Raw genomic sequence first — 26,322 nt, 5'->3', positions numbered from 1 at the left:
TGTTTTAATAAGGTCCACTTGTCTTTATTTTCTCTTATATGGTATATATAATTTATTATTAAATAATAATTATCCATTTTAACAAATTGTCATTAAACATTTCAATGAAACTTTTAGCCCATTGTCCATAGTTAATTAAAACACTCACACACAAACAAATTTAGTTCAGATTAAACTTTATTAGATAAAATGTCAACAAACAACTTATAAACTATCCTAAATGTATAGTAGAATATATAGAATATATCAAATAAATAACCCAGCAAAAAAATGTGAAATCTGAAATTTCAAAACTGGTCTGATACATGATTAAAGCAATTCAATTGCAAACATAATATTGAACAAACAAAGGACAAATAAAGTTTGCTTACAAATTAAACGTGAATATGATTTATTCTAAAATACATTTGTCTGAAAGTTCGAATATTCGAACATTTTTATGTTTTTTGTTTCGTTTTCTTACAACTTCGAAAATATCTCTTCAATGTTGAGTTAGTATTTTCGATATATTTTTAGATGTTTTTATGTAAAGCTTCAAACCATTGACAAGTACTTACTTAAGAGTTAAGAGTGGTGAATTCGTTTTTTTAAGAGTGGTGAATTCGTTTTTTTGTTTGCTTTTTTGTTTTCACTGTGAAAACATAATTTGGTCCATGTCTCATGTACATACAAATTAATTTCAATCAATTTAAAATTGTTCTTAGACTATTTGTTTAAACGTAAATTACTCAATCATCAAAAACAATAACATTTTGAACCTTTGGGCAGATGCTTTAAGAGAGACCCAGCTCCGCATCCCTTTCCACTTAACCAGTTAAGTTTTACATATAAGAATCTACGGGATAACGTTCGGCTTCCTCCAACATATGGCGAAATTCCATATGTTGGCCCGTTTGGCCGATATTGCCATTCATATATGCTGAGGGCACTTTAGTATTATTTTCTAATTGATTACCGCTTGGATGGCGATTTTTTAGATGACCATTCATGAGACTGACATGATGGCTTATTGTTGGCACTGCACCAGGCACATTATTTTCAAGATCCTGTAGGATGGCATCGGTTTGTTGATCCATACGGGTAGCTGCTCCTGTTATAGTCTGGTGTTGATTGTTGTTGGCAAAGGAACCAGTAATATTCTGTATATGATTACGTATAGATTTTTCAAATTCCCTCTGTACAGATGGGCTGTCCGTATCACCATCAATCTGAAAAAAATTGAAGTGGTTCAAATCTTGTAACTTTTAATCTCAGACTTAGATATCTTACAATTTGCAACCGATTACTATTGTCCATGGCCTTAAGCATGGGTAAGGTTTGTTCACGAAATAGTTCCAGACGACGGCGAAATGATGACACAGTATCATCTATACGCCCTCGACCTAACTGAAGTTTTGAGCAATCCAATAATATAATGGGTGGTCTTTGTTTGTACTGAAAAGAAAAATGTCGTATTAGTAAGTCTATGAACTAGCATTAGCGTAGCTAGACAATTTTCAATGGGGGGGGGGGGGGGGCTAAGCCCCCCTAGCTAAGAATTTATAGACTGAACTTATAGGTTCAATTAATGTTTTATTTCATAAAAATGAATAAAAAATCAGGCATCTAGACAATTCATTTATAATAAACCAACTAAAAGTAGTTCCACACTTTTTCCAGCAAAAAATTGGGAGTTGTTCTAAAGGCACAACCTTAAAGCACTTCCAAAAATGTCCTCACAAAGAAGTTAATTATTTAACTACACAGCAAGTTTTTATACCCACCACCATAGGATGGGGGGTATATTAACTTTGTCATTCCGTTTGTAACACATCGAAATATTGCTCTAAGACCCCATAAAGTATATATATTCTGGGTCGTGGTGAAATTCTGAGTCGATCTGAGCATGTCCGTCCGTCCGTCCGTCCGTCTGTTGAAATCACGCTAACTTCCGAACGAAACAAGCTATCGACTTGAAACTTGGCACAAGTAGTTGTTATTGATGTAGGTCGGATGGTATTGCAAATGGGCCATATCGGTCCACTTTTACGTATAGCCCCCATATAAAGGGACCCCAAAATTTGGCTTGCGAGGCCTCTAAGAGAAGCAAATTTCATCCGATCCGGCTGAAATTTGGTACATGGTGTTAGTATATGGTCTCTAACAACCATGCAAAAATTGGTCCACATCGGTCCATAATTATATATAGCCCCCATATAAACCGATCCCCCGATTTGGCTTGCGAGGCCCCTAAGAGAAGCAAATTTCATCCGATCCGGCTGAAATTTGGTACATGGTGTTAGTATATGGTCTCTAACAACCATGCAAAAATTGGTCCACATCGGTCCATAATTATATATAGCCCCCATATAAACCGATCCCCCGATTTAGCTTGCGAGGCCCCTAAGAGAAGCAAATTTCATCCGATCCGGCTGAAATTTGGTACATGGTGTCAGTATATGGTCTCTAACAACCATGCAAAAATTGGTCCACATCGGTCCATAATTATATATAGCCCCCATATAAACCGATCCCCCGATTTGGCTTGCGAGGCCTCTAATAGAAGCAAATTTCATCCGATCCGGCTGAAATTTGGTACATGGTGTTAGTATATGGTCTCGAACAACCATGCAAAAATTGGTCCACATCGGTCCATAATTATATATAGCCCCCATATAAACCGATCCCCCGATTTGGCTTGCGAGGCCTCTAAGAGAAGCAAATTTCATCCGATATGGCTGAAATTTGGTACGTGATGTTAGTATATGGTCTCTAACAACCATGCAAAAATTGGTCCACATCGGCTCATAATTATATATAGCCCCCATATAAACCGATCACCAGAATTGACCTCCGGAACCTCTTGGAAGACCAAAATTCATCTGATTCAGTTGAAATTTGGTACGTGGTGTTAATATATGGCCTCAAACTCCCATGCAAAAATTGGTCGATATCGGTCCATAATTATATATAGGCCCCATATAAACCGATCCCCAGATTTGACCTCCAGAGCCCCTTGGAAGAGCAAAATACTTCCCATTCGGTTAAAATTTGGTACGTGATGTTAGTATATGGTATCCAACAACCATGCAGGAATAAGAAGTTTTAAGATACCACAACCCAAGTAATTCGATTGTGGATGACAGTCTTTCGTAGAAGTTTCTACGCAATCCATGGTGGTTGGTACATAAGATTCGGCCTGGCCGAACTTGCGGCTGTATATACTTGTTTACTTTAATTTTTTTGCTCATATTTTAATGGGTAATTTTTTGTTTTCTTTTTTTCAAATAGTTTAAGAAAAGAGTAAGAATAAATAAAATGGTACAAATCATTCAAATTTTGCCACAAAAATGCCAAATCCATTATAGAAAAATCGATAATTTTTGAAAATATTCGAGGGAAAATGTTTCAAACAAGCTTTAGAATGCATTAAATCATAAAAACATAAAAATATAAAAATTATTTATTTGGGAAAATATCATAAAAGTTTTCAATTCACATTCAATACACTGAATTCGGATCGCACCTTAAGAAGTGATGCAAATTCATTGCAACGGCTGTTGAAACGGTGGACATATGTCCTATGACAAGTTAATATTACATTTATCGCTTCTCCGCCAATTTTGCACCACTTCCGGACACAAAAAGAAAATTTTCACTTCTTTTGGGGCTAAAATTTTTCTGGGGGGGTCTAAGCCCCCTCCCCAGAGGCCTTCCTACGCTTATGTGAACTAGACTGGTAGAACTGAATAGGAAAAAATTAAAATTCCACTGCACAAAAAATTGTCATTGTGTTACAACTGAAGAAATTGTTAATCAAAGATATGAAATTGTGCATCCTGTTAACGAATAATTTTTTTTTTCTAAAATATCGACATCGACTTTTTGTAGTCATAAAATTCAATCAAATAACTTTCGATTTTTCAAGAGAATCGAATAAAAGTATAAATCAAAATTTTATGTCAACCAAGATCGACTAATCGACGTTTGTTGGAAAATTCGAATTTGTATTGAAATTATGAAAATCACTTTGTGTAGACAGTTCATCAAAATATCGAAAGGCAAAATTCGACTTTTGAATAATCGCACAAATCAAAGCCGACTTTATTATAAATTTAATATGTCGAAACCAGGCATTCAGATAAATATCTTAAATTGCAACATCCCAAACATGTTTGCATTCAAAATATTTCTTTGAAATGATTTTTTGAAAAATGTGCTGCTACTTGTTATGACATTTCTAGCACATTTTTATATTATATATCACAAGTGGCTATTTTCATTACTCAATAAACAATTGAGTAATTAAAGTGTAACTGATTTCTATTTCAACCAACTTCATTCCTTATGTTGGCCAAAACCAAAAAAGTCGAAGAAAGTGTTAACGCTTGTATTTAACGAAACAATGCTCAGTCTAAATTTAAACATTAAAATTTAAATGCATGCTTAGTATAACTCCTTGTTTCTTTGACTCGAAATCAATATCAAAAAAATGGAAAGGCATAAAATCCTTGGAAGTGGATACGATTTTGTTCACTGTGGGACAAGTGTGGCAAAGGATGCAATAAAATGTTAAATATTTATGTATTTGAACTTTAGAAGGAAACTTGTTGGTCTAGGTTAGGTTAGGCATAGTGGCAGGCAGATATTTCAGGCTCATTTAGACTATTCAGTCCATTGCGTTATCCCAGTGACGCACTTCTCTCTTATCATTGAGTGCTGCCCGATTCTATATTTAGCTCAATGACAAGGAACTTGTTGGTCTAAAATGTGTATGGTCTGTACACACATGATATTCGGGTTTGTCGAATAGTTTGAAAAGGCTATTGGATATGCTAATAATGAAGAACATTTAATCGCTGTAATCTATGATTATACCTTTTCCTCAAAGTATTTAACTTGCTGCAAATTTCTAGGATAACCATCCACAATGACACCAATTTTATCGGAATGCTGCCTTAGATTTGTTTCCAATATATTGTTGATAGCTTTCTCTGGAGCCATTTCACCTGCTGCCAAAGCTTCTTTAACTGCATAACTTTCTGTATTGGCACGTGGCGCTGCATCGGTGATACTGCGTAAAAGACGACCCACACTGGAAGCAAACAAAAACGGTCATCAGGTCGCAATGATAATTTCTTATGAAGGACTTACCTAAAATGGGCCCAACCTGGATTTAATCCTACAGCCTTCATACACAATGTAGCCTTATTACTTCCGGGACCACCTATAACCCATATCACTGGTGGTATACCATTCATATTCGTACTCATTGAGGTGGCAGCATTTGTCAATAATGGCTGCCTGGTGATGGCTCCCACCGCATTGGCTGACCCCACCGCCTGAGCAGCATTCGAGGCTATATGAGAAATAACGGCATTGGTTATACTACGATCGTCCTGTGGCTGCTGCTGTGATGGAACTGTTGAAATTTGACCAGCGTTATAATTAAGATTTCCTTGAATATTCTGTGGTGCTTGACTAGGTGCCGTGTCTACGCTAACTATACTGCCGGGTATATCATTTATCCCTCTGCCCATACCTGTAACTCCATTGAGAATTGCCTCCTGATTTTCCAAAGAGCTCAATATGTCAAGCACGGCCGAGCGAAAATCTTTGTAGACCTCTGAGGGAGCCCGCTCACCATTAACCTGTTAAAATTCGTGATAAAATACAAGTGGACACCAATGATAGGAGATCACGTCTTACCGCTATTAGCATATCACTTTGATCAAAATAATCGGCAACTGGCATAACATTCTTGAAGAAATTCTCTAATTCCATTTTGGCTAAGGAGAGTACTACATGGCCCAATTTGGCGCCATAATCGATTTGTTTTTGCAATACCGACTGACGCCATGATATCAGTATAACACCATTCACTACTTGTATCTGAAAATAAAAATAAAATGTCTTAATCAATATCTTTTGAAAAATATATGTATGAAATGTGTACAGTACATATGTGAAATTGAAGTACACTGAAAATAATCATAAAATGAAGTTATGGCCTCCATTTTAGCTATAGGAGCGATAATTTTTTCTTAGATCCGATGCTAATTTTTACGCCAAAAGAATTCTCCTCGTAAATTGAAAAACAATCAGAAAAGGACGAAGGACAGAAGTGATTTACAGTCAAAGATATATTTTATTAAAAGTACACAATATTATATTTTCTCTTCATTTTGTGTGTACAGAGAGTGCAACCTTAAAAAGGCAATCTTTTTAAGGGACAGAAAAGAATTCAAAAGAGCAAAGAGAGTGAGTGTAAAATGAACCGAAAAACATACATAATTTGTTCCAGCTTTCTGTGCACTATATTTCTTTGGTATAAAATATGAATGAAAACATTGAAATTAGTCAATCATTGAAAAGTCATAGTGTGGTGCTTGAAGTGTAAAGACATAAGCGGAAAATTGAAAGCTAAAGTGAAGTGTAGTAAAGCTGATTCTCTTTGGGAGAAGTGAATATTGTGATTAATATAGATTTTGAAATCTATAATAGTCATGGGCGACAGCAGTGGAGGTGATATAGTGGTATCAAACAATGAGAATTGCATAGTAGGCGCAGTTGGTGGTATCCAACCTACATGCTATTAAAACAATGAAGAGGATATACCGCTACAAAATTACATAAACACAATGGATAGCTGTAATGGCAATGCATTAATAAAAAACCAAGAATGTCATAACGAAGAACAACAGAATATAATGTTGGGCCAGGGAAGCACCACTAAAGAGTTTCAACCTGTCCTTTCCAAGAGAGACAAAAACAAAAGAAAGAAAAAATCATGTGACTCTTCTGATGAATATGAAAAAATGAAAACGGAAGCCATAATAGAAAATCTAACTAAACAACTAGATTCCCTACGTATGGATCACCAATTAGCTCTAATGAAAGTCAATGAGTTAATGAAAATGAACGAGGAACTATCAAGAAAATTGATGGAAAATAATACCCATCCAAAAGAAATAATATTTGATGCCAATAGCAATGCTGGGGCTATTGTAAATGTTGATTGGAGTAATGAGATAGCCGAAAATCTCAATATGGATACGAATAATGAAGATATCAAACTGCCGGTGATTCCTAAAGGAGCGATTCCGAAAAACATTTCAGAAAACAATGAAGGAAGAGGAAAATCATCTAATAATGGTCAGATGAACAAGAATGCACCAAAAAGAGTAGATGGAAACACTTCATCAGTAACAGCAGAAAATCAAGAAGAGAAACGAGCTGACAAGGACACAGGTAAGGCCAGCCCACCTTCTATTAAAATTTATGGAATGAATATAAAAGAATTTTCGAGATGTATTAGAGAAAGTTTAGGGCACAATCTTTTTACCATAAATATTAAAAACAAAAATTTGCTGAACCTTAAATTAAGTAGCATGAGGGACTATGATATTATGATGAAATATTTAGAAGAGAGAAAGATATCACATTTTACATATACGTCGAAGGCTGAGAAACCATATTCAGTATTAGTAAAAGGGTTATCTAGAGCCTATACGAAAGAAGACCTGGAGGAAGATGTCAGAAAACATTTGCCAAATGTAATACTCAAGAGTGCGGTAAACCTGGGAGATGATAGATGGATTGTCCAGATAGATGGGGGATCTGACATAAAATCCTTTAGACAAGTGAAATGTCTTATTAACAATTGCGTTCAAATGGAGACACATAAACGAGAGGGCATAGTACAATGCCGCAATTGCCAACGATTTGGCCACTTATCCACCAATTGCCACATGCCTTACAGATGTGTAAAATGTGGTCAATCTCATGGAGCTGGCAACTGCAAGATTCCTGGAAAAGACCAGGATATTGAGGCATCTATAGAAAAGGACCCAGTCACTGGAGAAATTGTCCGCAAGGTGGGACATGTAGTACACTGCATTAATTGCGCTGATGATGGACATGTGGCAAGCTCAAAATACTGCCCGAAAAGAATTGAGCTCATGCAAAAGATGAAAGACAAGAAATTGGCCAGAAAGGACACTGGTGGAAAAGTTCAAAAGGATGATGGTCTTTCGGCATTATTGAGTTTGAGATTGTATGACTAGACTTAAGTGTATATTTGTTAACGCCAACTCCCTGGTGTCTCGTTACAAGAGACATCACCTGGAGTTATTTGTTAGGGAGAACAGGCCGGACGTGCTACTTGTAGCGGAGACAGCATTATTAGACAGACACAACTTTGGACTGCAGGGATATAGTATATTTAGACAGGACAGGAAGGTGGGCCAGCCGGAGAGGGGTACGGCGGTCTGCCTGATGGACAAGTTAAAGCGCGAGAGGGTGTCCGTTGATTTTGGCAATATTGAGGCCACTGTTTTTAAAATTAGAGCAAGTGGGGGGAGATATGTATTGGCCATGTCTATGTATCTCAGACCGACAGAAAGACTAGAAATGGACAGTTTAGAGAGTATAGAAAGGACTATAGGAAATTATGAGGCTATAATTGGGGCAGACTTGAATGCGAGACATAGTCTCTGGGGTGATACGACAGAGAATTCTGGAGGCAGGACAATCTGTGACTGGCTTGATATGAGCCCTACCATACTGGTAAGATCAACGTATGGTCCCACGAGATACACGTCGACATCTCGAACTTTCATTGATTTTTTCATAACTACAATAAATATTCGACCGATTGCGGGGGTAGTTAGAGGGGATAAACTAGAAACTACGGACTTTGAATCAGACCATAGGGCTGTGATTTTGGAAACTGACACAACAGGACTAGAGGATTTAACAGGGATTTAACAGAGAGGTGGAGAGAGATTTGACAACGGACATATTACCGACAGACAGAAACGTACTGCCTGGGGAGATTGATGACGCGATTGAGAGACTGACAAGGGCAATTAACAGTGCTATGGACAACAATATAAGCAAATTTAGGCCTAGATATGGTAGACTTCCAGAGTTACCACAGGATATTATTCAGCTTATTAGTCGTAAGAAGTCTGTGAGGAGAAGATTACATAGGAGCACAGATATGGATGAACATAATGTATTGAGGGCGATTATTAAGAATATGAGCAAGATAATTTCGGAGAAGATATCCAGATTCGAGGAGGAAAATTTTATACGTAAATTGAATGCTATATCGACGGGCGGAGATATGTATAGGAAAATAAAGGCACTCAGTGGATCATTCCACAGGAAAACAATTAATGAACTTATTGATGACAGAGGCCAGACAATAGTTGGAAACTTTGAGAAAGCTGAGATTCTAACCACCGAGTTCTCAAGAAACCAAATTAACAGTTATCCAGAATTTAATAATCAAGATGAAGAGGAAGAATACGTACCAAATGTGGTTGATTTTGGAAATGGACACATGGCAGATGGCTCAACAATTGAAGAAGTCGAACAAATACCCATCCGATTTGTAAAGCCAAAGGAAATCGGATCAATACTGAAAAGATTAAATAATAAGAGAAGTAGTGGAACTGATGGCATTCCAAATTATGTCCTTAGAAGGTTTGGAGAAAAGACATGGACAAGATTAGCCGTCATATATAATCATTGTCTAAACACTGGATATTTTCCAAGAGGCTGGAAAAATTCGATAGTGATACCCATTCTGAAATCAGGGAAAGATCCCACCGACCCAGGCGGATATAGACCAATTTCTCTCCTCTCTAGTTTGGGGAAATTGTTTGAAATCATAATTTTGGAAAGAATGAATGATTATATGGAAGATGAGGACATTCTTAATAACTGCCAATACGGATTCAGAAAGAGGACTTCTACATCTCATGCACTGATGGTCTTGACGGATAAAATCACCAAAGGACTGAACAACAGGTCAGCTACGATTGCCGTTAGTTTAGATTTTAAAAAGGCATTTGATACGGTCTGGCAAGTCGGCCTAACTAGGAAGATGAGGTACAATGGTTTCTGCCCACAAATGATAAAATTAGTAAGACATTACCTTCATGAAAGGGCATTTACCGTATCGCTTGGGGATGTGAGATCAAACCCTAAGATAGTATTGGCTGGAGTTCCACAGGGTTCAGTTCTGGGCCCAGTACTCTATAATATCTACCTATCGGATATACCACAACCGACGGCTGAGAATCTGATACTCATATACGCGGATGACATTATGGTCGCATCCACACATTCAAGGGCAAGGACTGCTAACAGAAACCTCACGGATTATCTTGGGATCCTGAAGGCATATTTTGATAACTGGGGACTAACCCTTAATATAGACAAATGCAAAGCCATAATATTCAAAGGCAAGAGGAAAAGGATATACAAAAATGCCAGGAAATTTAGACCTGATATTAGGATTGGACAGGAGAGAATTCAATCCTAAAATATCTCGGTGTAGTCTTTCAAGAGAACATGACATTCACGAGACAAGTCGATCACTCGATCAAGAGTGATCAATTCATAATGTGCTGGCGAAAAGGGGTGGTCTTAGCAAGAAGATTAAACTTATGATATGTAAGCAAATAGTTAGGCCAACGATGGCATACGCTTTCCCGATATGGTTCACAATATCGGCACATCAGATGGACAGACTACGCGTTTTAGAGCGGAAGATTTTGAGATATTGCCTTGAACTGAATTGTCGACAGGATGAAAATGGACAATGGATAAGACCTAGTTGTCAGCAGATATATGATCTGAGCGCAATCGACAGAGTCGATAGGTTCGTGGTGAGGACAGCCATCAATCATATCTCGGGTTGTACCAGCCACCCTAACGAGATGGTGAGGGCATGTTGTATTGAGCAACAGCACATGGACCCAATATTGGAGGCCAATGACTATCTCCCTCCAGGCTCCTTACTGCCTATGGCCAATGCTGGCAAACTATACGATAACAATGGTAAACTGCTGTTTTATCATATACGTTTTGGAAAATATGGTTTCGATGACCTAGTATATAGAACCGCCCAATAGATTGTCGAATTGCGACATAGCCTCCCTTTGTAAATATATTATCCCTCAATCCTACCTTTAGTTTTTCACTATTTATTTTGTGCTTTATGATTTAACCTACTTTTTAAGGGATGGCAAATTTTTGGTTTTAATTTTAATTTACTAATTTTAATTTGATTTTGTATATACCTTATATAGAATAGTATATTTCGATTATAGGCACTTATATATAGAAGAATAAAAAGAAAAGATCTAAATGCTAGGTTTTATCCTTTTCCTAGTTAAATAACGAAAAGATTGTCTCTAATAGGTCAATTAGATATATAACAAGGAAAGTTGAATGGGTGTGGCTGGCCTACCAAACACATAACTATATATGTAGAATTGAAAATCCTTTGAAAAATATGTAATGTATGCTAAGGAAATATAAACAATATAATAAGAATTTAGATGTAAGAATCACATGTAAAAAGAAAATTGGAATCAAAATTGAATTGAAAAAATTGAAATTAGTCAACATTCATTTATTCAAGTCACCATAAACAGCAAAATACAACTCTGTTTTTTAGGGCAATCGCAGCAGTCTCGAAAGTCGGCAGTGCTGAATTTGCCTCTATGAGTGGCATAGGGCTGATTTAGCTGGAACATTATTAGATCTGGTCTATTTTGTGGATAATAGGCAGACTCTAATTTGTCGATTGAGTGCACCCAGAGAAGGAATATGATCACCTCAAACATGTTTTAAGGGCAAAATGTTATTTTTGGGTGGTGACCGACCGTGGGGACCTCGTCCCCATAACTTAGGGACAACGTACACACCACGATCCGGACCATGGCGGGGTGGAGTCAGAGGCATGTAACCACACGCAAAGAAAAAAGATGTTTGGACATTTAATGCTTATCTAGAGCATGTAATTGTCGCGAAAACCATGTATTTTGTCTTTGTAAAAATAATTTTCGAGCAGAGAAAAATGTATGCAAAAACTAATCATGTAAATGGTTCTCAAATGCCGCAAACATGGTCTATTATTTGAATGATAGAATTTGAGATAGGGAAAATCATGACCGTTCAATTTTTTGACTTTTTTACAGGGAAAAAAAGTATTTTTATATGTTACGTATACACATGTCTAGAACCATTACATGGCCAAAAAACACCATGTTTTCGTCACCATTTATTTTTTAAAATGTTTTGCAGCGAAAAGAATTTTATAAAAACATTTATGGTACATCTTGAGTAAGAAATTGTTATACATGATAGTATACCTCATTTTCAGGACAATTTCATCAAAAATCGAGGTAAATGATAAGGTCCTGTTTTGTTTAATGTGTTCATGTGAAATGGAATTCGTTCCACATAAATTAAAAAGCAATGATAATATGACGCGTTTATCTGTTATCGTCATCATAGTGTGTCTTCTCAGTGAAGTGAAGTAGTGCTAACAAGTGAAAAAACCAGTCGGACTAGAAAAACTGGATAACTTGAAAAATAGTGAAAGTGAAAAAGCTGTTTTGAGTGCCAGTGCCAGTAATATAAACTGCAACCATAACTACGTGGGAGTGCTGGGAAATAATTTCCCCTATATGAGTGAAATCAAAACTCGTAACACTCAACTACCAACGTCAATTGCGTTGCCAACACCTCATAGTGGTGTTGGGAATTCCAATTTTGGCCCTTGCCATAAACCAGTACAAGTCTTGGATGGCAATTTAGTCATGTCAACAATATCTAAATACGCAATAAATGTGGATGCCAATAGTAACAACACTAAAAATGATGATTCCTTGCAAATGGCAACTGCTACTGGGGCATCTGATGAAGGATTCAAAACTGTTGAAAATAAGCGAAATAAGAAGCGAGATCACAATAAGAGGAAGAAGAGTTCTGATAGTGATTCAGCCTCCCGTTATGATTATTTTAAATTTCAAATTACACTAAGCAATTTGCAAACAGCGCTAGAACAAGCAAATGAAGAAAAGAAAATTATGGAGCAAAAAATTCTTGCTCTTCAGCAAGAACTTAACATCTTTAAACAGACGACTCCACCAGGCAACAATACGCAATCAAATGTTGCCATGGAAACTGCTGATAATACACATGCTGGTACATGTTGGTCGACTAAGGTAGCCGAAAACCTCAGTAATGCGTTGATTGGAGATGAAATAGTTGCACCGCAGGCAACTGATAACAGAGACAAGGTGCAATTCCAAAGAAGGCATAAATCTAGAATCTTATCTGGCCTTCATAGGTAGAATCTTTAAAGTTTGTCTTCGGGAGCTGACTGTCTTGGGAGAAGATTTGTCATCAAACCCCCTACAATTCTATATATTATCAAGTAACCCACTACGGCGAAGAGTTTTCAAAGTAAACTATCATATTTAATTCATGGTGGTGGGTATTTAAAATTCGGCCCGGCCGAATTTACTGCTGTATATACTTGTTTTTGTCTAATATATACTACGTATGGACTAACTTACAATTTAGAGGACGATGTTAAGAAGTTTTAAGATGGCGAGGTCATCGGCAAGCATTACCACAACCCAAGTAAATTGATTGTGGTAGAAGTAGAAGTTTCTACTCAATCCATTGTGGAGGGTATTTAAGATTCGGCCTGGCCGAACTTATGGCCGTAATACTTGTTTTTGTTTGAAATAATAAAAAAAAATCTTTAGAAATTGTCTACTATTTGTTTCTTTTATTACATTTTCATTAAATTGAAAATTGTCTGTTTTTATACCCAATTGCTCTAAAATATTGCTCTAAGACCCCATAAAGTATATATATTCTGGGTCGTGGTGAAATTCTGAGTCGATCTGAGCATGTCCGTCCGTCCGTCCGTCCGTCTGTTGAAATCACGCTAACTTCCGAATGAAACAAGCTATCGACTTGAAACTTGGCACAAGTAATTGTTATTGATGTAGGTCGGATGGTATTGCAAATGGGCCATATCGGTCCACTTTTACGTATAGCCCCCATATAAACGGACCCCAAAATTTGGCTTGCGAGGCCTCTAAGAGAAGCAAATTTCATCCGATCCGGCTGAAATTTGGTACATGGTGTTAGTATATGGTCTCTAACAAACATGCAAAAATTGGTCCGCATCGGTCCATAATTATATATAGCCCCCATATAAACCGATCCCCCGATTTGGCTTGCGAGGCCTCTAAGAGAAGCAAATTTCATCCGATCCGCCTGAAATTTGGTATATGGTGTTAGTATATGGTCTCTAACAACCATGCAAAAATTGGTCTACATCGGTCCATAATTATATATAGCCCCATATAAACCGATCCCCCGATTTGGCTTGCGAGGCCCCTAAGAGAAGCAAATTTCATCCGATCCGGCTGAAATTTGGTACATGGTGTCAGTATATGGTCTCTAACAACCATGCAAAAATTGGTCCACATCGGTCCATAATTATATATAGCCCCCATATAAACCGACCCCCCGATTTGGCTTGCGAGGCCTCTAAGAGAAGCAAATTTCATCTGATTCAGTTGAAATTTGGTATGTGGTGTTAATATATGGCCTCAAACTCCCATGCAAAAATTGGTCGATATCGGTCCATAATTATATATAGGCCCCATATAAACCGATCCCCAGATTTGACCCCCGGAGCACCTTGGAAGAGCAAAATTCTTCCCATTCGGTTGAAATTTGGTACGTGATGTTAGTATATGGTATCCAACAACCATGCAGGAATTGGTTCCTATCAGTCCATAATTATATATAGCCCCCATATAAACCGATCGCCAGATTTGACCTCCGGTGCCTTTTGGAGAAGCAAAATTCATCCGATCTGCTTGAAATTTGGTACGTGGTGGTAGTATATGATATTTAACAACCATGCCAAAAGTGGTCCATATCAGTCCATAATCATACATAGCCCCATATAAACCGATCCCGAGATTTGGTTTTGGAACCTCTTGGAGGAGCAAATTTCATACGAGTGAGTTGAAATTTGGTACATTGTGCTAGTATATGGTCGTTAACAACCATGCCTAACTAGGTCCATATCGGTGTATAGTTATATATGGCCCTCAGATAAATCGATCCCCAATCACACAAAAATTGGTCCATATCAAGTTCATAATTGTATATAGCCCCCATATAAGCGACCCCCATATTTCAATTCTGGCTCTCTACGTACAAAAAGTCCATATCGATTCGTAATTATTTGTAGACTTAACTATACATAACTTTTTTGTCTAATATATACCATGTATGGACTAAATCACAATTTAGAAAACGATGTTAAGAAGTTTTAAGATACCACAACCCAAGTAATTCGATTGTGGATGACAGTATTTCGTAGAAGTTTCTACGCAATCCATGGTGGTGGGTACATAAGATTCGGCCTGGCCGAACTTGCGACCGTATATACATGTTTTTTTTTTCAAATTTCCTACTCTCCCATAAACGAATGCATGTGATAGGCAACATACACTGAGTTACAAATAACTTTTTAAACTAAAGACTTGCATAACGTTTAAAACGCAACAAAATCATTTGTTTTGCCATAAAAGCGATTGTTATAGAATGGAATATTAAAAGCCATAGAAGATACAAAGTAAGATTAGAAGTTCCCACCACAAAAACTACTCCAGCCAGCTGAAATTCAATCTACTACTAAAAACAAAATAAAAAATTCAATGATGTATTATAGAACATTTGGTCATTGATTTGATTTGAAGCATTTTTAATTTATTTATTTGAAACATTTTAATTTTTGGACCTCTATCCAAGAGCTTTATAATTTCTAATGCTTATTTGACCTTCATTCAATTTATTTTGATCAGTAATGAATTTCAAATATGTCTTTTGGAAATATTTTCTAGTATTTTAATATTTGAAGGTAGTTTATTTCTTATTTCAATTATGAGTGCTTTTGTCAATTTAATACAAACGTTTTTCAAAATAATACCACAAATAAAAAAAATTGACTAAAAAAAGACCAATACCACCTTCCTAACAATCAATTTAGTTGAGTTTCTTAAGCTTTTGACAGTCTTATCATAAATTTGGTGCCTTTTGGAAATCAAAAAGGTCTAAATTCGCATCACTGAGCAGTACCTGTTAGTTGGAGAGGATTATTTTGCAAAATCTAATCAGGGCTGCCAATAAAATTTCAAGAAAAATCGTCCCATTTTTGGATAAAAATCGTCATAATCGGCACTTGCATTTTAAAAATAGTCAAAAAAATCGGCAATATAAATAATATTAAAATTATACATATTTTTTGGGTAAACAAAAAACATATACAAAACAGAAAGTTAATGTACACAACTATGCATTTCAATAAAAAAAATATATAAAGAAATCAGTTTTGTATACAAATAACATCACCATAAAAATCATTTTCTGGTTAAACAAAAATATTTCGTCATTTTTGTATAAAAAAATCTATTTTTCTAAAATATTGTTATTAATTGAGTAAGATTTTTATTTAAAAATTAAATATTTTGAAACTAAAGAAAAAGTCTCGTGTTTTCCAAAACAGGTGATATTTTATGGTGTTTCCGATAGACATATCTATATGTGGTTATTTTTTATACTGTACTATAATTTTATCATAATTAGTTTCTATTGCACATTCTGAGTAAATCATTATCCATTTTGGTATTAAAACAACTTGAGTTATTTCATTTTAGGTTATTTTTTGAACAGAATATTCCATCCATTGAATTATTCTCCAACTATCTAATTTTAGTTTTTTGCTTAAAAATATATACGTTTGCTGTTTTTTTCCGAGTTTTTTCCCAAAAATTTTCAAATTTATTGTTATATATTCTTCAAAATGTTAAAACTTTAACTCCCTAAACTAACTATGTGTCCAAAGAACGTAGTTAATATCGGAAAAAAATCGGAATTGTCCATTTTGTGAGTAAAAAATCGTCAAAATTGGCAGCCCTGAATCTAATATACCCAGAAAATACCCAAACCACGATGTTATCCTCAACCAAATCCCCAAAATGAAAAAAATCCCCAATCTGACAACAAAGGTTCGGGACGAGGGGTGGGGAGACCCAAACCTGGTAACACTGCACAGCAGCTTACCATTATTTCTTTATACTGTTTGAAATGTATTAGTTTATTTGGGCCGAAATCCCGGCGGTACTGCAATACCGGGCCAACCCGTGGCAGGGGTAGAGCAAGCCCTTAAACACCCCGCCTATTTCCAAAAATCAGTTTAACATTTGTTGTCCTCCGATGGAGGATCTATCAGATGTTAAGCTGATAAGAACAGATACTACACTTTGATCTTAGCCATAAGGCCGAGAAGCGATAACATTTGCCGGTTATCGTTAACATTATAAACATAATGAAGTACAAACTAAATGAGAATTATAAGCACTGCCGCCATACGAACACTCAATTTAAATGTTTTGAAAGAATATACAACGAATAACAGTACCACCATACACCACAATAAGCCTAGGCTATGGATGAGCGACCTTTGAAATGACTAACATCTATAAACGTCATGTGGCTATGGGTATACGTAAAGGCCAGCATGTGCACTAGGGTGGGTATATCCCAATGTAGGAGAGGGGTATTTGACTACATTTCATCACTACCTGTGTACGCTTCCAATAACAATGTAAGAAGATTTGAAATTGGAATTTTTCAATCGGGTGAGAAAGTGAATTGTCGGTTCTATAATACTTTTACCACAAATTAAAAAAGAAAAGGATAAACAAAAGATAACATTAAATAACATATACATACATATATAAATATTAAAAAAAAAAAAAATTCAGTAAACTTTTGATAAATACAGTAGTGTTCGCTTATAATCCATCGCGCATATTGCTTAGTACTAAGTTCGTTTCTGCGAAAAACGAATATCTTCATCTATCTCCGTAAATAAGGTATCAAACCAAGGGATGTTAACTTATTTATGCGAAATAATATGCCTGCCTATTTTTTCGTGCGAAAAATCCAGGGTTGTATAAATATGTGTCTCAAATACTCAAAACAGAGATTTCGCATTTATTCCGCGCTAACCTTTTTTATATGGAGTATAACAGTTTTTTGTGCGAAAACATGATCTTAGTACTAAGCTTATAGGAGATTTTAACATATAGTCCAAACATTATTCTTTTAGTATCACTATGAAATAAAATGCACACATTTATTTTGGTGAATAATCCATTTCACTTATAGGCCGTTTTTTACATATATTCCATTTTTTATTGTGCTGATAAAAAGAAAACGATATAGACTATTTAAGATATAGTCCACAATAAAGTAAAATGTTTAATTACATAAGTGAACAAAATTGAGTTTGATTCAGCGTCCCAAATAACCTTAAAAACAATATTCAGTTCTTAATCGACAGAACCATAAAAAACTGATTTATTACATACAAACACTTACATATTAGAAAATGTTATTTTTGTATGGAAATCTCTATTTATATCAATTCAGTAAATCGTTTACAAAATCGAAAGCTGTGCACCGATTGTAATGAAATAAAGCTCATTTTATTCGAAATATATTTAACTAAGTGTTTCCAGTGATTTTTGTCCAATTTTGGTATTTTAAGAATTTTTTAAAAGCAAAATTTTTTTTGTAAAAAATTTTATTTTTTTTTTTCAAACGATATCTCTAAAACTTCTTGGGAAATTTAAATACAATGTAAGCACGGGTTAAAGAGAATATTGTTTGGGAGTTTTTTTTTTTATTGATTTTGCTGAACCGTTTTCAAGTTATTCCAATATATGTAGCGGAAGTGCCGTAATTTTGAAAATAACCGTATATCTCGAAAAGTCGATCCGATAGGAAAAAAGAACCAAGTGCATATTTGGATTCAGCGTCCCAAATAGCCTTGAAAACAACATTCAGTTCTTAAACAACAGAACCATTGTTCCCTTAAATTATTTTTACTGAACTTCGAATTGGCATTGTGAGAAATACATATGATTCGTTTATGAATAAGAAGCAGCTGTTAATTATATGCTATGTTTTGCAAGTTTTTACTGCAAAAAAATCTCTATTGCTCAAATATACAATTTGATCTCCCTCGCTTCGCTGTCTTTTTGGAGTAAACGAACGAATTCCAGTAGAAATTCATGATATTTATCCAAAATGATCGGGTACTCGAACAGGGCTATTACAATCTTATTTTTACTTTGGAAATACGAACATACTAACGAACACAGCTACAGAATTAAGAAGGTTATTCCGGTTTATTGCATAATTAAAAATATAGGTGAAGACAGATATTCTTTTTATGTCTTGTCAAAAACTAAATGAAAAAGGTGCACTTACCAATAAAATACGTTTGAATCAGTTGTCTACTGTAGAAGTAGACAACAGCTACAATTCCAAAGCGAAAACCAAATATTTACTATATATACAAAAGTTTCGTACTATTCGTCCAACCCTAATACACATCCGTACAAGTTTATATACAAAAACATCATAGTTTTATTTGTATGGGGTTAGACTGCATACACAGGGAAAATTAACCGAGACGCAATTTATCTAAAATTTTTTACATCTGTTGGAAACAAACTTCAATCTTAAAAACAATTGGCATTTGACATATCAACATGTATTCGCAGTACTATAGTTAATCAATAATCTAACTTAAATAAATATCGACAAAAAATATCATTCTACTCTGATTCGCTCACTCTGTGCAAATGCTTTTATTATTAACAGCAGTTTTTCTGTATGTGGGAAATAAAATGCTCATCGGCATAACGCAAATTACCGTTCACCAACATCTGCCAGAGATGGTGAATTCAAAGTTCGTACTAACAAGTACTTTTTAAACTCTTTTTGAAAGCAATATCTTGTCTGTGGAATTTCTTTTTTTAATAAAATTTTAATTTTACTCCATACCTTACTACCTGGAAGCAATGTATTATTTTATTAGAAGACTACACCTTCGCTAAACTATACTCTTATATTAATACATTTTACCATTGGTGGCAGTGATTTGATGACTGAACCGATATATGTACATAATTATTTATAATTCGCTGTGAGTAATTATATATTGTTAATACCGTGGAATGGTTTTCGGAACGATTATAAAGTTAGTTTTAGAACTAATGGTACACCGAAAAAAAGTGAACTGTTTTGTAGGAAGAATGAACTACCTCGCACGAAAATTGAACTAAATTTTACTCCCCATTTTGAGATTTCCCTAAAGGTTTGTTAAAACCAGGAAATTTTAATGTTGTACTTTTTAACTACAGTTCACGAAATTACACCCTCTAATAGAAGAAAGTATTAACTGAAAGATAAGAAGAAAATCATTGGCGCCAAATCATGACCATTTTAACCATACAGTAAGTAGTTCATTCTTACTATTTTTGGAATCGTACGAAAATTTACTTTTGCTTTAGTTCATATTGAACTTATATGTACGGTCATTGAACTTTATACCCACGTTTAGTTCATAACATTTTTGAGACATACTTAAAAAAAGTAAGATTTCATTAAGCTATGGAAACTTTCGATAAAAATAATAAAATTTAACTACTAGCAAATAAATTTTTTCCAATAAAAAAAAATTAAATTTAGCGTTAGTTTAACTACGGACATTTTTTTCTGTGTAGTAACTAAGTTGGTCTTAATCAACTTTATTGATCAAGAATCTTCATAATAAAATGAGTAAATTTGATCAAATGAACTTAATATTTTTTGTCTGTGAATTTGAACAAAACGAGATTAAATGTTATCGACATATTACTTGTATTGCATGTTTTGCAGTTACTTCCTGTTTATTCTATCAAGCAAAGCATGCAATTTTTCTATCAACTTTTGTCTTAAAGGGAACTTCGTAGACCTTTTTTGTAAAAAAAAAACTAAACTTCTTTATGCTTTTTATATTATACATGTGCTCTAAATGGTATGTTCCATCACTAATAAATTGAAATCTCCAAGTGGTGGTTGTTTTATAAAATTTCCTTCAAAACAAATGTTTAGTACAGCCACAGTGCAAAACACGCGCAACGGCCAACAGTGTTAATGCAAAGACAATAAACTCTAGGAGGATAGGAAATTGGGTACTGAGGAGATCGAATCATTTAACGTGTTAGTTTCATACTCGACCCAAACGAGTATGAAAGAAAATTAAGTGCACGAAATAAATTTCCTTAAACGGGAAAATGTAATATTTTCTGTTGTTGCCTAAAATTTAACATTGTTTCATTAAGAAAATTAAGTTTTTCATTTAAAAAATAAAAACGAAAAACAAATTACAAACATGTATGGATCTAACATGGTAAATGCAACATTTGGTATGACGCCAACCAATTTCCTATCTTCCTAAAATTTATTGTCTTTGGTGTTAGTGGAGGTGTGCCATCTTGTCTGAACACATGGTTGCTCAGTATTAATCAGTGATGAGAAACACTGGCATGCTGTACATTTTTAATAATACGCACAACCCTGTACCCAAGTTCTGTAATTCTCACATTAATAAATTACTCACATGATGTATCAAAAATGGAACAGAAACAAGAGAAATTTAAACAAAATTTTGTTTCTCCTATTGAAAGTTCCTTTACTTTTGTGATTCGAGAAATGGCTATTATGTGTCAATCATTTTTCTTTTCTTTAGAAAAATTTTCTTAAAAGTGTTGCTGTAATGCATTTGAAATTCTTCTACAAACATATCTTTTTAAGATTATCTCGGGATCCTCTATCTAACCCTCTATTTCACTAAAGCCAATATAACTTTATTTTAGTTCATGGAAATATTATGCTTTGAGAAAGTTTCCTTTACTCTAATAGTTTTTTTTTGCGTACGTTAATTAAATTAACTAAAAAACGGAAAAAATTATACACAATTGAAACATAAAGATTTACTAAATTCGTACTTCTTATTTCTTTAAATGCGCCCATCTTGGACTTCGTATGACACTAAAGACATTCTTGAAATTTCGAACTCCAATTTTTTAACAAAGTGAAAAATTGTCTAATAAATTTTCTTGAATTTGTGCAAACATATTTATGTAATACCGTTTAGTTAAAAATTTCTATAAATAATCTAAATTTTAAATTTAATTTTAAATTTTGGACTTGGCGGAAAAGAATAGAATATCAATGAAAAAAATTTTTTGAGAAGTTTTTGCAAATTAAGTGAATTAACAATTGTGTTCTTGAATATAAATGGATAAAATATATGTTTACGAAAATGTATGTAGGTATGGTGAAAGTAACAATGAATTGAAGGCTATTTGTATTCTTGTTATGAAGTTTCAGTTTTGGTTACTATTATAATGTTGGACTTTTTGTTTTGATTTCCAACTGTGAAGTTTGAAAAATGGAAAATGTGTACTGTTTTTTATGAAAATATATTGATGCGATACTCATAAAATGGTATAATGACTCATTCCTCAAATTGGCTGTATTCGATCCACCCAACCGTACTGCATTCATTTTAGGTAAATGATTTTAGTACATATTCGCATACAATTTATTAGTCTCATCACTGGTATTCATATACAATTGTATTCATATGTATGGAAAGGGTCAGAGATGAGCTACATAAATGATATGGTACGGTACAGTGAACCCACCAGGAAGAAAACTTGTGGTTAATTTCAAAAAATTTTGAATATTTTTAGAAAATTTTAACTAAACAATATTACAAACGCTGGCATCACGCCGATATCACAAAAATAAGTAAATATTTTTCGACGAATTCAAGAAAATTTATTAGACATAATTAAGTTTTTTCACATGTTAAAGAAAATTTTGTAGTTTAAAGGAAAAAGATTGGAGTTCAAAACTACAAAAATGTCTTTAGTGACATACGAAGTTCATGATGAACGCATTAAAGGAATAATGAATTATGTTATGAGAAATACGAATTTAGTAAATCTTTATGCTTAATTTATGTATAATTTTTTTCCCCGTTTTTTAGTTAATTTAACTAACGTACGCAAAAAAAATTATTAGAGTAAAGGAAACTTTCTCCAAACATAATAATTCCACGAACTAAAATAAAGTTAAATTGGCTTTAGTGTAATAGAGTTAAATTTTTTTGAGGGTAAACAAACATTATTTTTATCCAATAATGTTTATTTTTTGGCTTAATTTCTATGTCAAGGCCGGTGCTTTTTCTGGACTTTGCGGTGGAAATCGGGTAATTACTTCATGTTAATAATAAAATTTACAAACCAGGTAAACCATCCTTTCAGAAATATTATTTCGAACTTGTTTTCTTAACACAAATACAGTTTTAAAACCATCATTTAAAAAAGCTCAATATTAACACAAAGCAATAGAAAATTTTCTATTATATTTTCTATCATATGCTTTTCTCTACCGTTTTGTACCTGATCATCGTTTCTCATCACTGGTTGATGATGACTGGTTTGGTGGTTGCTTATTGTGTTGTTGTTGGTGTAGTCACATTGTCTGAATATGTGCTGTGTAGGGTTGTCATTGTTTAAAAATTCCAATACATATGACTAAACCACGTGAAGATTGTAATTAATTTTTCGTTGTTAAATAATAGAAATTTCTGGTAAATAAATCATGACATTGTATTTAAATATATTTCCTTCTTTCGTAAACTTATATTAAAGGAAAAACTAGAAGTTCAAAATTGTTAAAATGTCTTTAGCGATATACGAAGTTCTAGACAGAAACTATGATCACATGTTGAGTAAAATTTATTCAATAAAAACAATATGAAATATTTTGTGTGAATTTCGAATTTAGTAAAATTGTGTACTTCATTTGTATAAAATTTTAATTAAAATAAGGAATGTTTTTTGAAAGCAAAATTCAACCACAAATAAGTAATAACCACACTGAAAAAAAAACGGTGAACCCACCAGGAAGAAAACTTTGAATATTTGTAGGCAATTTTAACTAAACAGTTTCAGCGGTGGATTACCCCACCTCAGTAATGCTGGTGACATTTCTGAGGGTTTCAAAGCTTCTCTAAGTGGCTATTGGGACTATATAATTCTTCTTTCACAAAATTATGTTCAAGTTTTTTGGAAGCAATAGAAAAACAGCCGATTTTGTTGAAAGTTGTCGTTATATATCATTTTTATAAAACTTTCACAGACATACGTAGTACCCCAGCAAAAAAATTGGAAATTGTTTCACAAACATTGGAAAAGACAACAAGAAAAGTGCTATTTGGCTATGTAAAGATTTAAATTTTAGACAATTAAATGAAATAAAATAAAAGAATAGGATATCATTAAAAAAGTAAACAAAAGAACACTGAAAATAAAATTAAAAATTTTACTCCCGCGGGGATTTGAACGTATGCCATGACTTTTTCGATACCATGGGTGTTATTTTGAGAAGGTTTTACAAATTGCGATATATTTAAAATAAGTTTATATGAAAAAAATATATTTATACAATATGTGCCAAAACTAACAAAATAAAAAATAAGTTTAACCCTTTGACTAGCGATATCCACCTAGAAGGACATTCGAAAACGATGCCAAACTCTACTTTTCCACTTAGTTTCGATTCATTTCTCGATGGTATTGCAAAGTAGTGGCTTTAATCTAAATAAGCTATAAATATTTTCCATATTGGTGAACACTAAAATGCATTTTTATACACTTCTTTAACAATAAACGAAAAATACGAAATTTTAAAGCCATTTTTCTACTGTATGTCTCTAGTAAATGCTCATTCGTACAAAAACTATTGCTAATATTTTTTGTATTTTTTCTCACACTTCGGAAGATATTATAGGCCAAATAGCGCTTAAATTCGTAAGGCAATTTGGTCACAATTCAAGAATCAAGTTTACAGAACAAGCTCATATAGCTCGTGAAGTAATTGTGGTAGGTCTTCAAAATTAAAATTTTTGGTCTGCAAGTAAGAACAGAAGAAAAATTTATGTTTTTAATATTAGTTTTATTTCGATAGTGAAGAGGTTAAAATAAAAAAAAGAAAAAAAATTACAAACATTTTAATTGACGTTTCGATATTTCGTGGAAAACAATTTTGTCCGATTTTTCCGAGGCACAACAACTAAAGCTTGCGACGTATGCTAACCATTCTACAACGGTGAATATTTATTATTATATTATTATATAATATATATTTATATTTATTATTATAATATATTTATATTTTATTAATTTAATTTATATAAATATTTAACATAGATTTACATATATGAATTATGGCAGGATCACATACATAGGTATATTTAATCTTAATGAAGGAATATCTCGAATGGCATCTCTAATAAAAAAAATATTATGTACTTTGCTGATATAAAGAAACGAATGTCAGTGTATGTTTATGTCTCAAAGCTGTAGATTTTCTTGGCTGCGTACTCTGTTCTATTGTAATTCCCATTTACGTTGCGCTTCTTCATATTCTTATACTTCAGTTTTTGGGCTGTTTAGTTACTCTGGCTTCTCTTCAGTTGTCGAATAAATCTTTCGCCTTTTACTAAAGATTTCCGTGGAGAGGAGCACTCTAATGAGTCTAAAATAAATTTTTTTATAGGCCTTCCTTTATTGGAGGGCCATTATTAATAAATGTGAAAGTTGGATAAGACGTGTTTTAATTAAGGCATGGAATATATCTGGATTTGTTGCTTCTACAACTAAATCAGCGTTAATAATGCTGATTCAGTGTTGTCAGGTTGGGGGTTTTCCCCCCAAATTTAGGGGTTTTTTACACGTTTAGTGGGATTTTTGGGGGTAACATTTATTTGGGGGGATTTTTGGGGGTAAAAAATTATTTTAAACCCTATAAAGTGGAGCAATTCTCAACAAAATTTGGAACAATTCTGGCCAGTGTTGCCAATTTGGTGCTTTTAGCACCAAATTTAGTGCTTTTTGATTTCTAAAAAGCACCAAATTGCCTTTTTGGTGCTTTTTCAAAAAAAGCACCAACTTGGTGCTTTCTGGCATTTTCATTTAGTGCTTTTGGTGCTTTTTTTATTTGGAACAGTATTAAGTTTAATTGATACAAAAATTTTGATTAGACTTTCAAGAGCCGAAAAAACTCAAATTTATTGCCAAATATAGAATTTGATTGTTATGAAGTTGGTATTGATTATTTTTTAATTAATATTGTTATTTAGGGTATTCTGTAGGAAAGTCGAGCGATGAGTGTCGAATTTTTGAATTTGGTAAAGATGTCATTAAAAACGTTTGTAATAGATTCAGAAAAGCACGCACAACTGAAAAAAGCAATAGACTCCTTCCATATATTAATATTTTGAAAGTTGAAAAACATCACTGATCAAAAAGAATTGGACGAAAGCATTAAAACTGATCAAAGTGTATACTTGAATAGCGGTTCATAATGGTGAGTACTAAGTTCGAGTTTTGCCGCTAATGTGAAAACTATATCAGTAAACAAGGCATAAAATTATGCATATTTGCTGCAAATTTTATTAGAACTTGATGGGGAATAGCCAAAAGCAAATTTTCATAAAGTTTGTATTCCTTAAAATGAATTACTTAA

The 26,322-nt window shown here is 33.9% G+C and overlaps 1 protein-coding gene and 2 non-coding genes across 4 annotated transcripts in view; 1 reads left to right on the top strand and 2 right to left on the bottom strand.

Annotated features, from left to right (window-relative positions):
* Positions 1-287: 287 nt before the first annotated feature.
* Positions 288-26,322, bottom strand: part of LOC142225493 (uncharacterized) — a 131,169-nt gene continuing 105,134 nt past the window's right edge. The window contains exons 4-9 of one of the 2 annotated variants that reach the window (XM_075295279.1): positions 5,689-5,871; positions 5,522-5,630; positions 5,134-5,401; positions 4,858-5,074; positions 1,270-1,434; positions 288-1,208 (exon numbers count right to left, since the gene is read on the bottom strand). In XM_075295279.1, coding sequence (XP_075151394.1) covers positions 822-1,208; positions 1,270-1,434; positions 4,858-5,074; positions 5,134-5,401; positions 5,522-5,630; positions 5,689-5,871 — 1,329 coding nt within the window. In that variant the 3' untranslated portion in view covers positions 288-821. Of the gene's footprint in view, positions 1,209-1,269; positions 1,435-4,857; positions 5,075-5,133; positions 5,631-5,688; positions 5,872-26,322 lie in introns of both variants that reach the window. The other variant, XM_075295278.1, reaches the window with a different exon arrangement.
* Positions 16,978-17,174, bottom strand: LOC142227720 (U2 spliceosomal RNA). Its single transcript, XR_012720005.1, has one exon. It is a non-coding gene; the product is annotated as a U2 spliceosomal RNA (small nuclear RNA).
* On the top strand, positions 25,251-25,373 carry LOC142227703 (U5 spliceosomal RNA). The gene has a single exon (XR_012719988.1). It is a non-coding gene; the product is annotated as a U5 spliceosomal RNA (small nuclear RNA).

The sequence above is a fragment of the Haematobia irritans genome, chromosome 2 (genome assembly GCF_050003625.1).
Source record: "Haematobia irritans isolate KBUSLIRL chromosome 2, ASM5000362v1, whole genome shotgun sequence".
In the NCBI taxonomy this organism is placed as follows: Eukaryota; Metazoa; Arthropoda; class Insecta; order Diptera; family Muscidae; genus Haematobia; species Haematobia irritans.
This window is presented reverse-complemented; position numbering and strand designations above follow the sequence as displayed.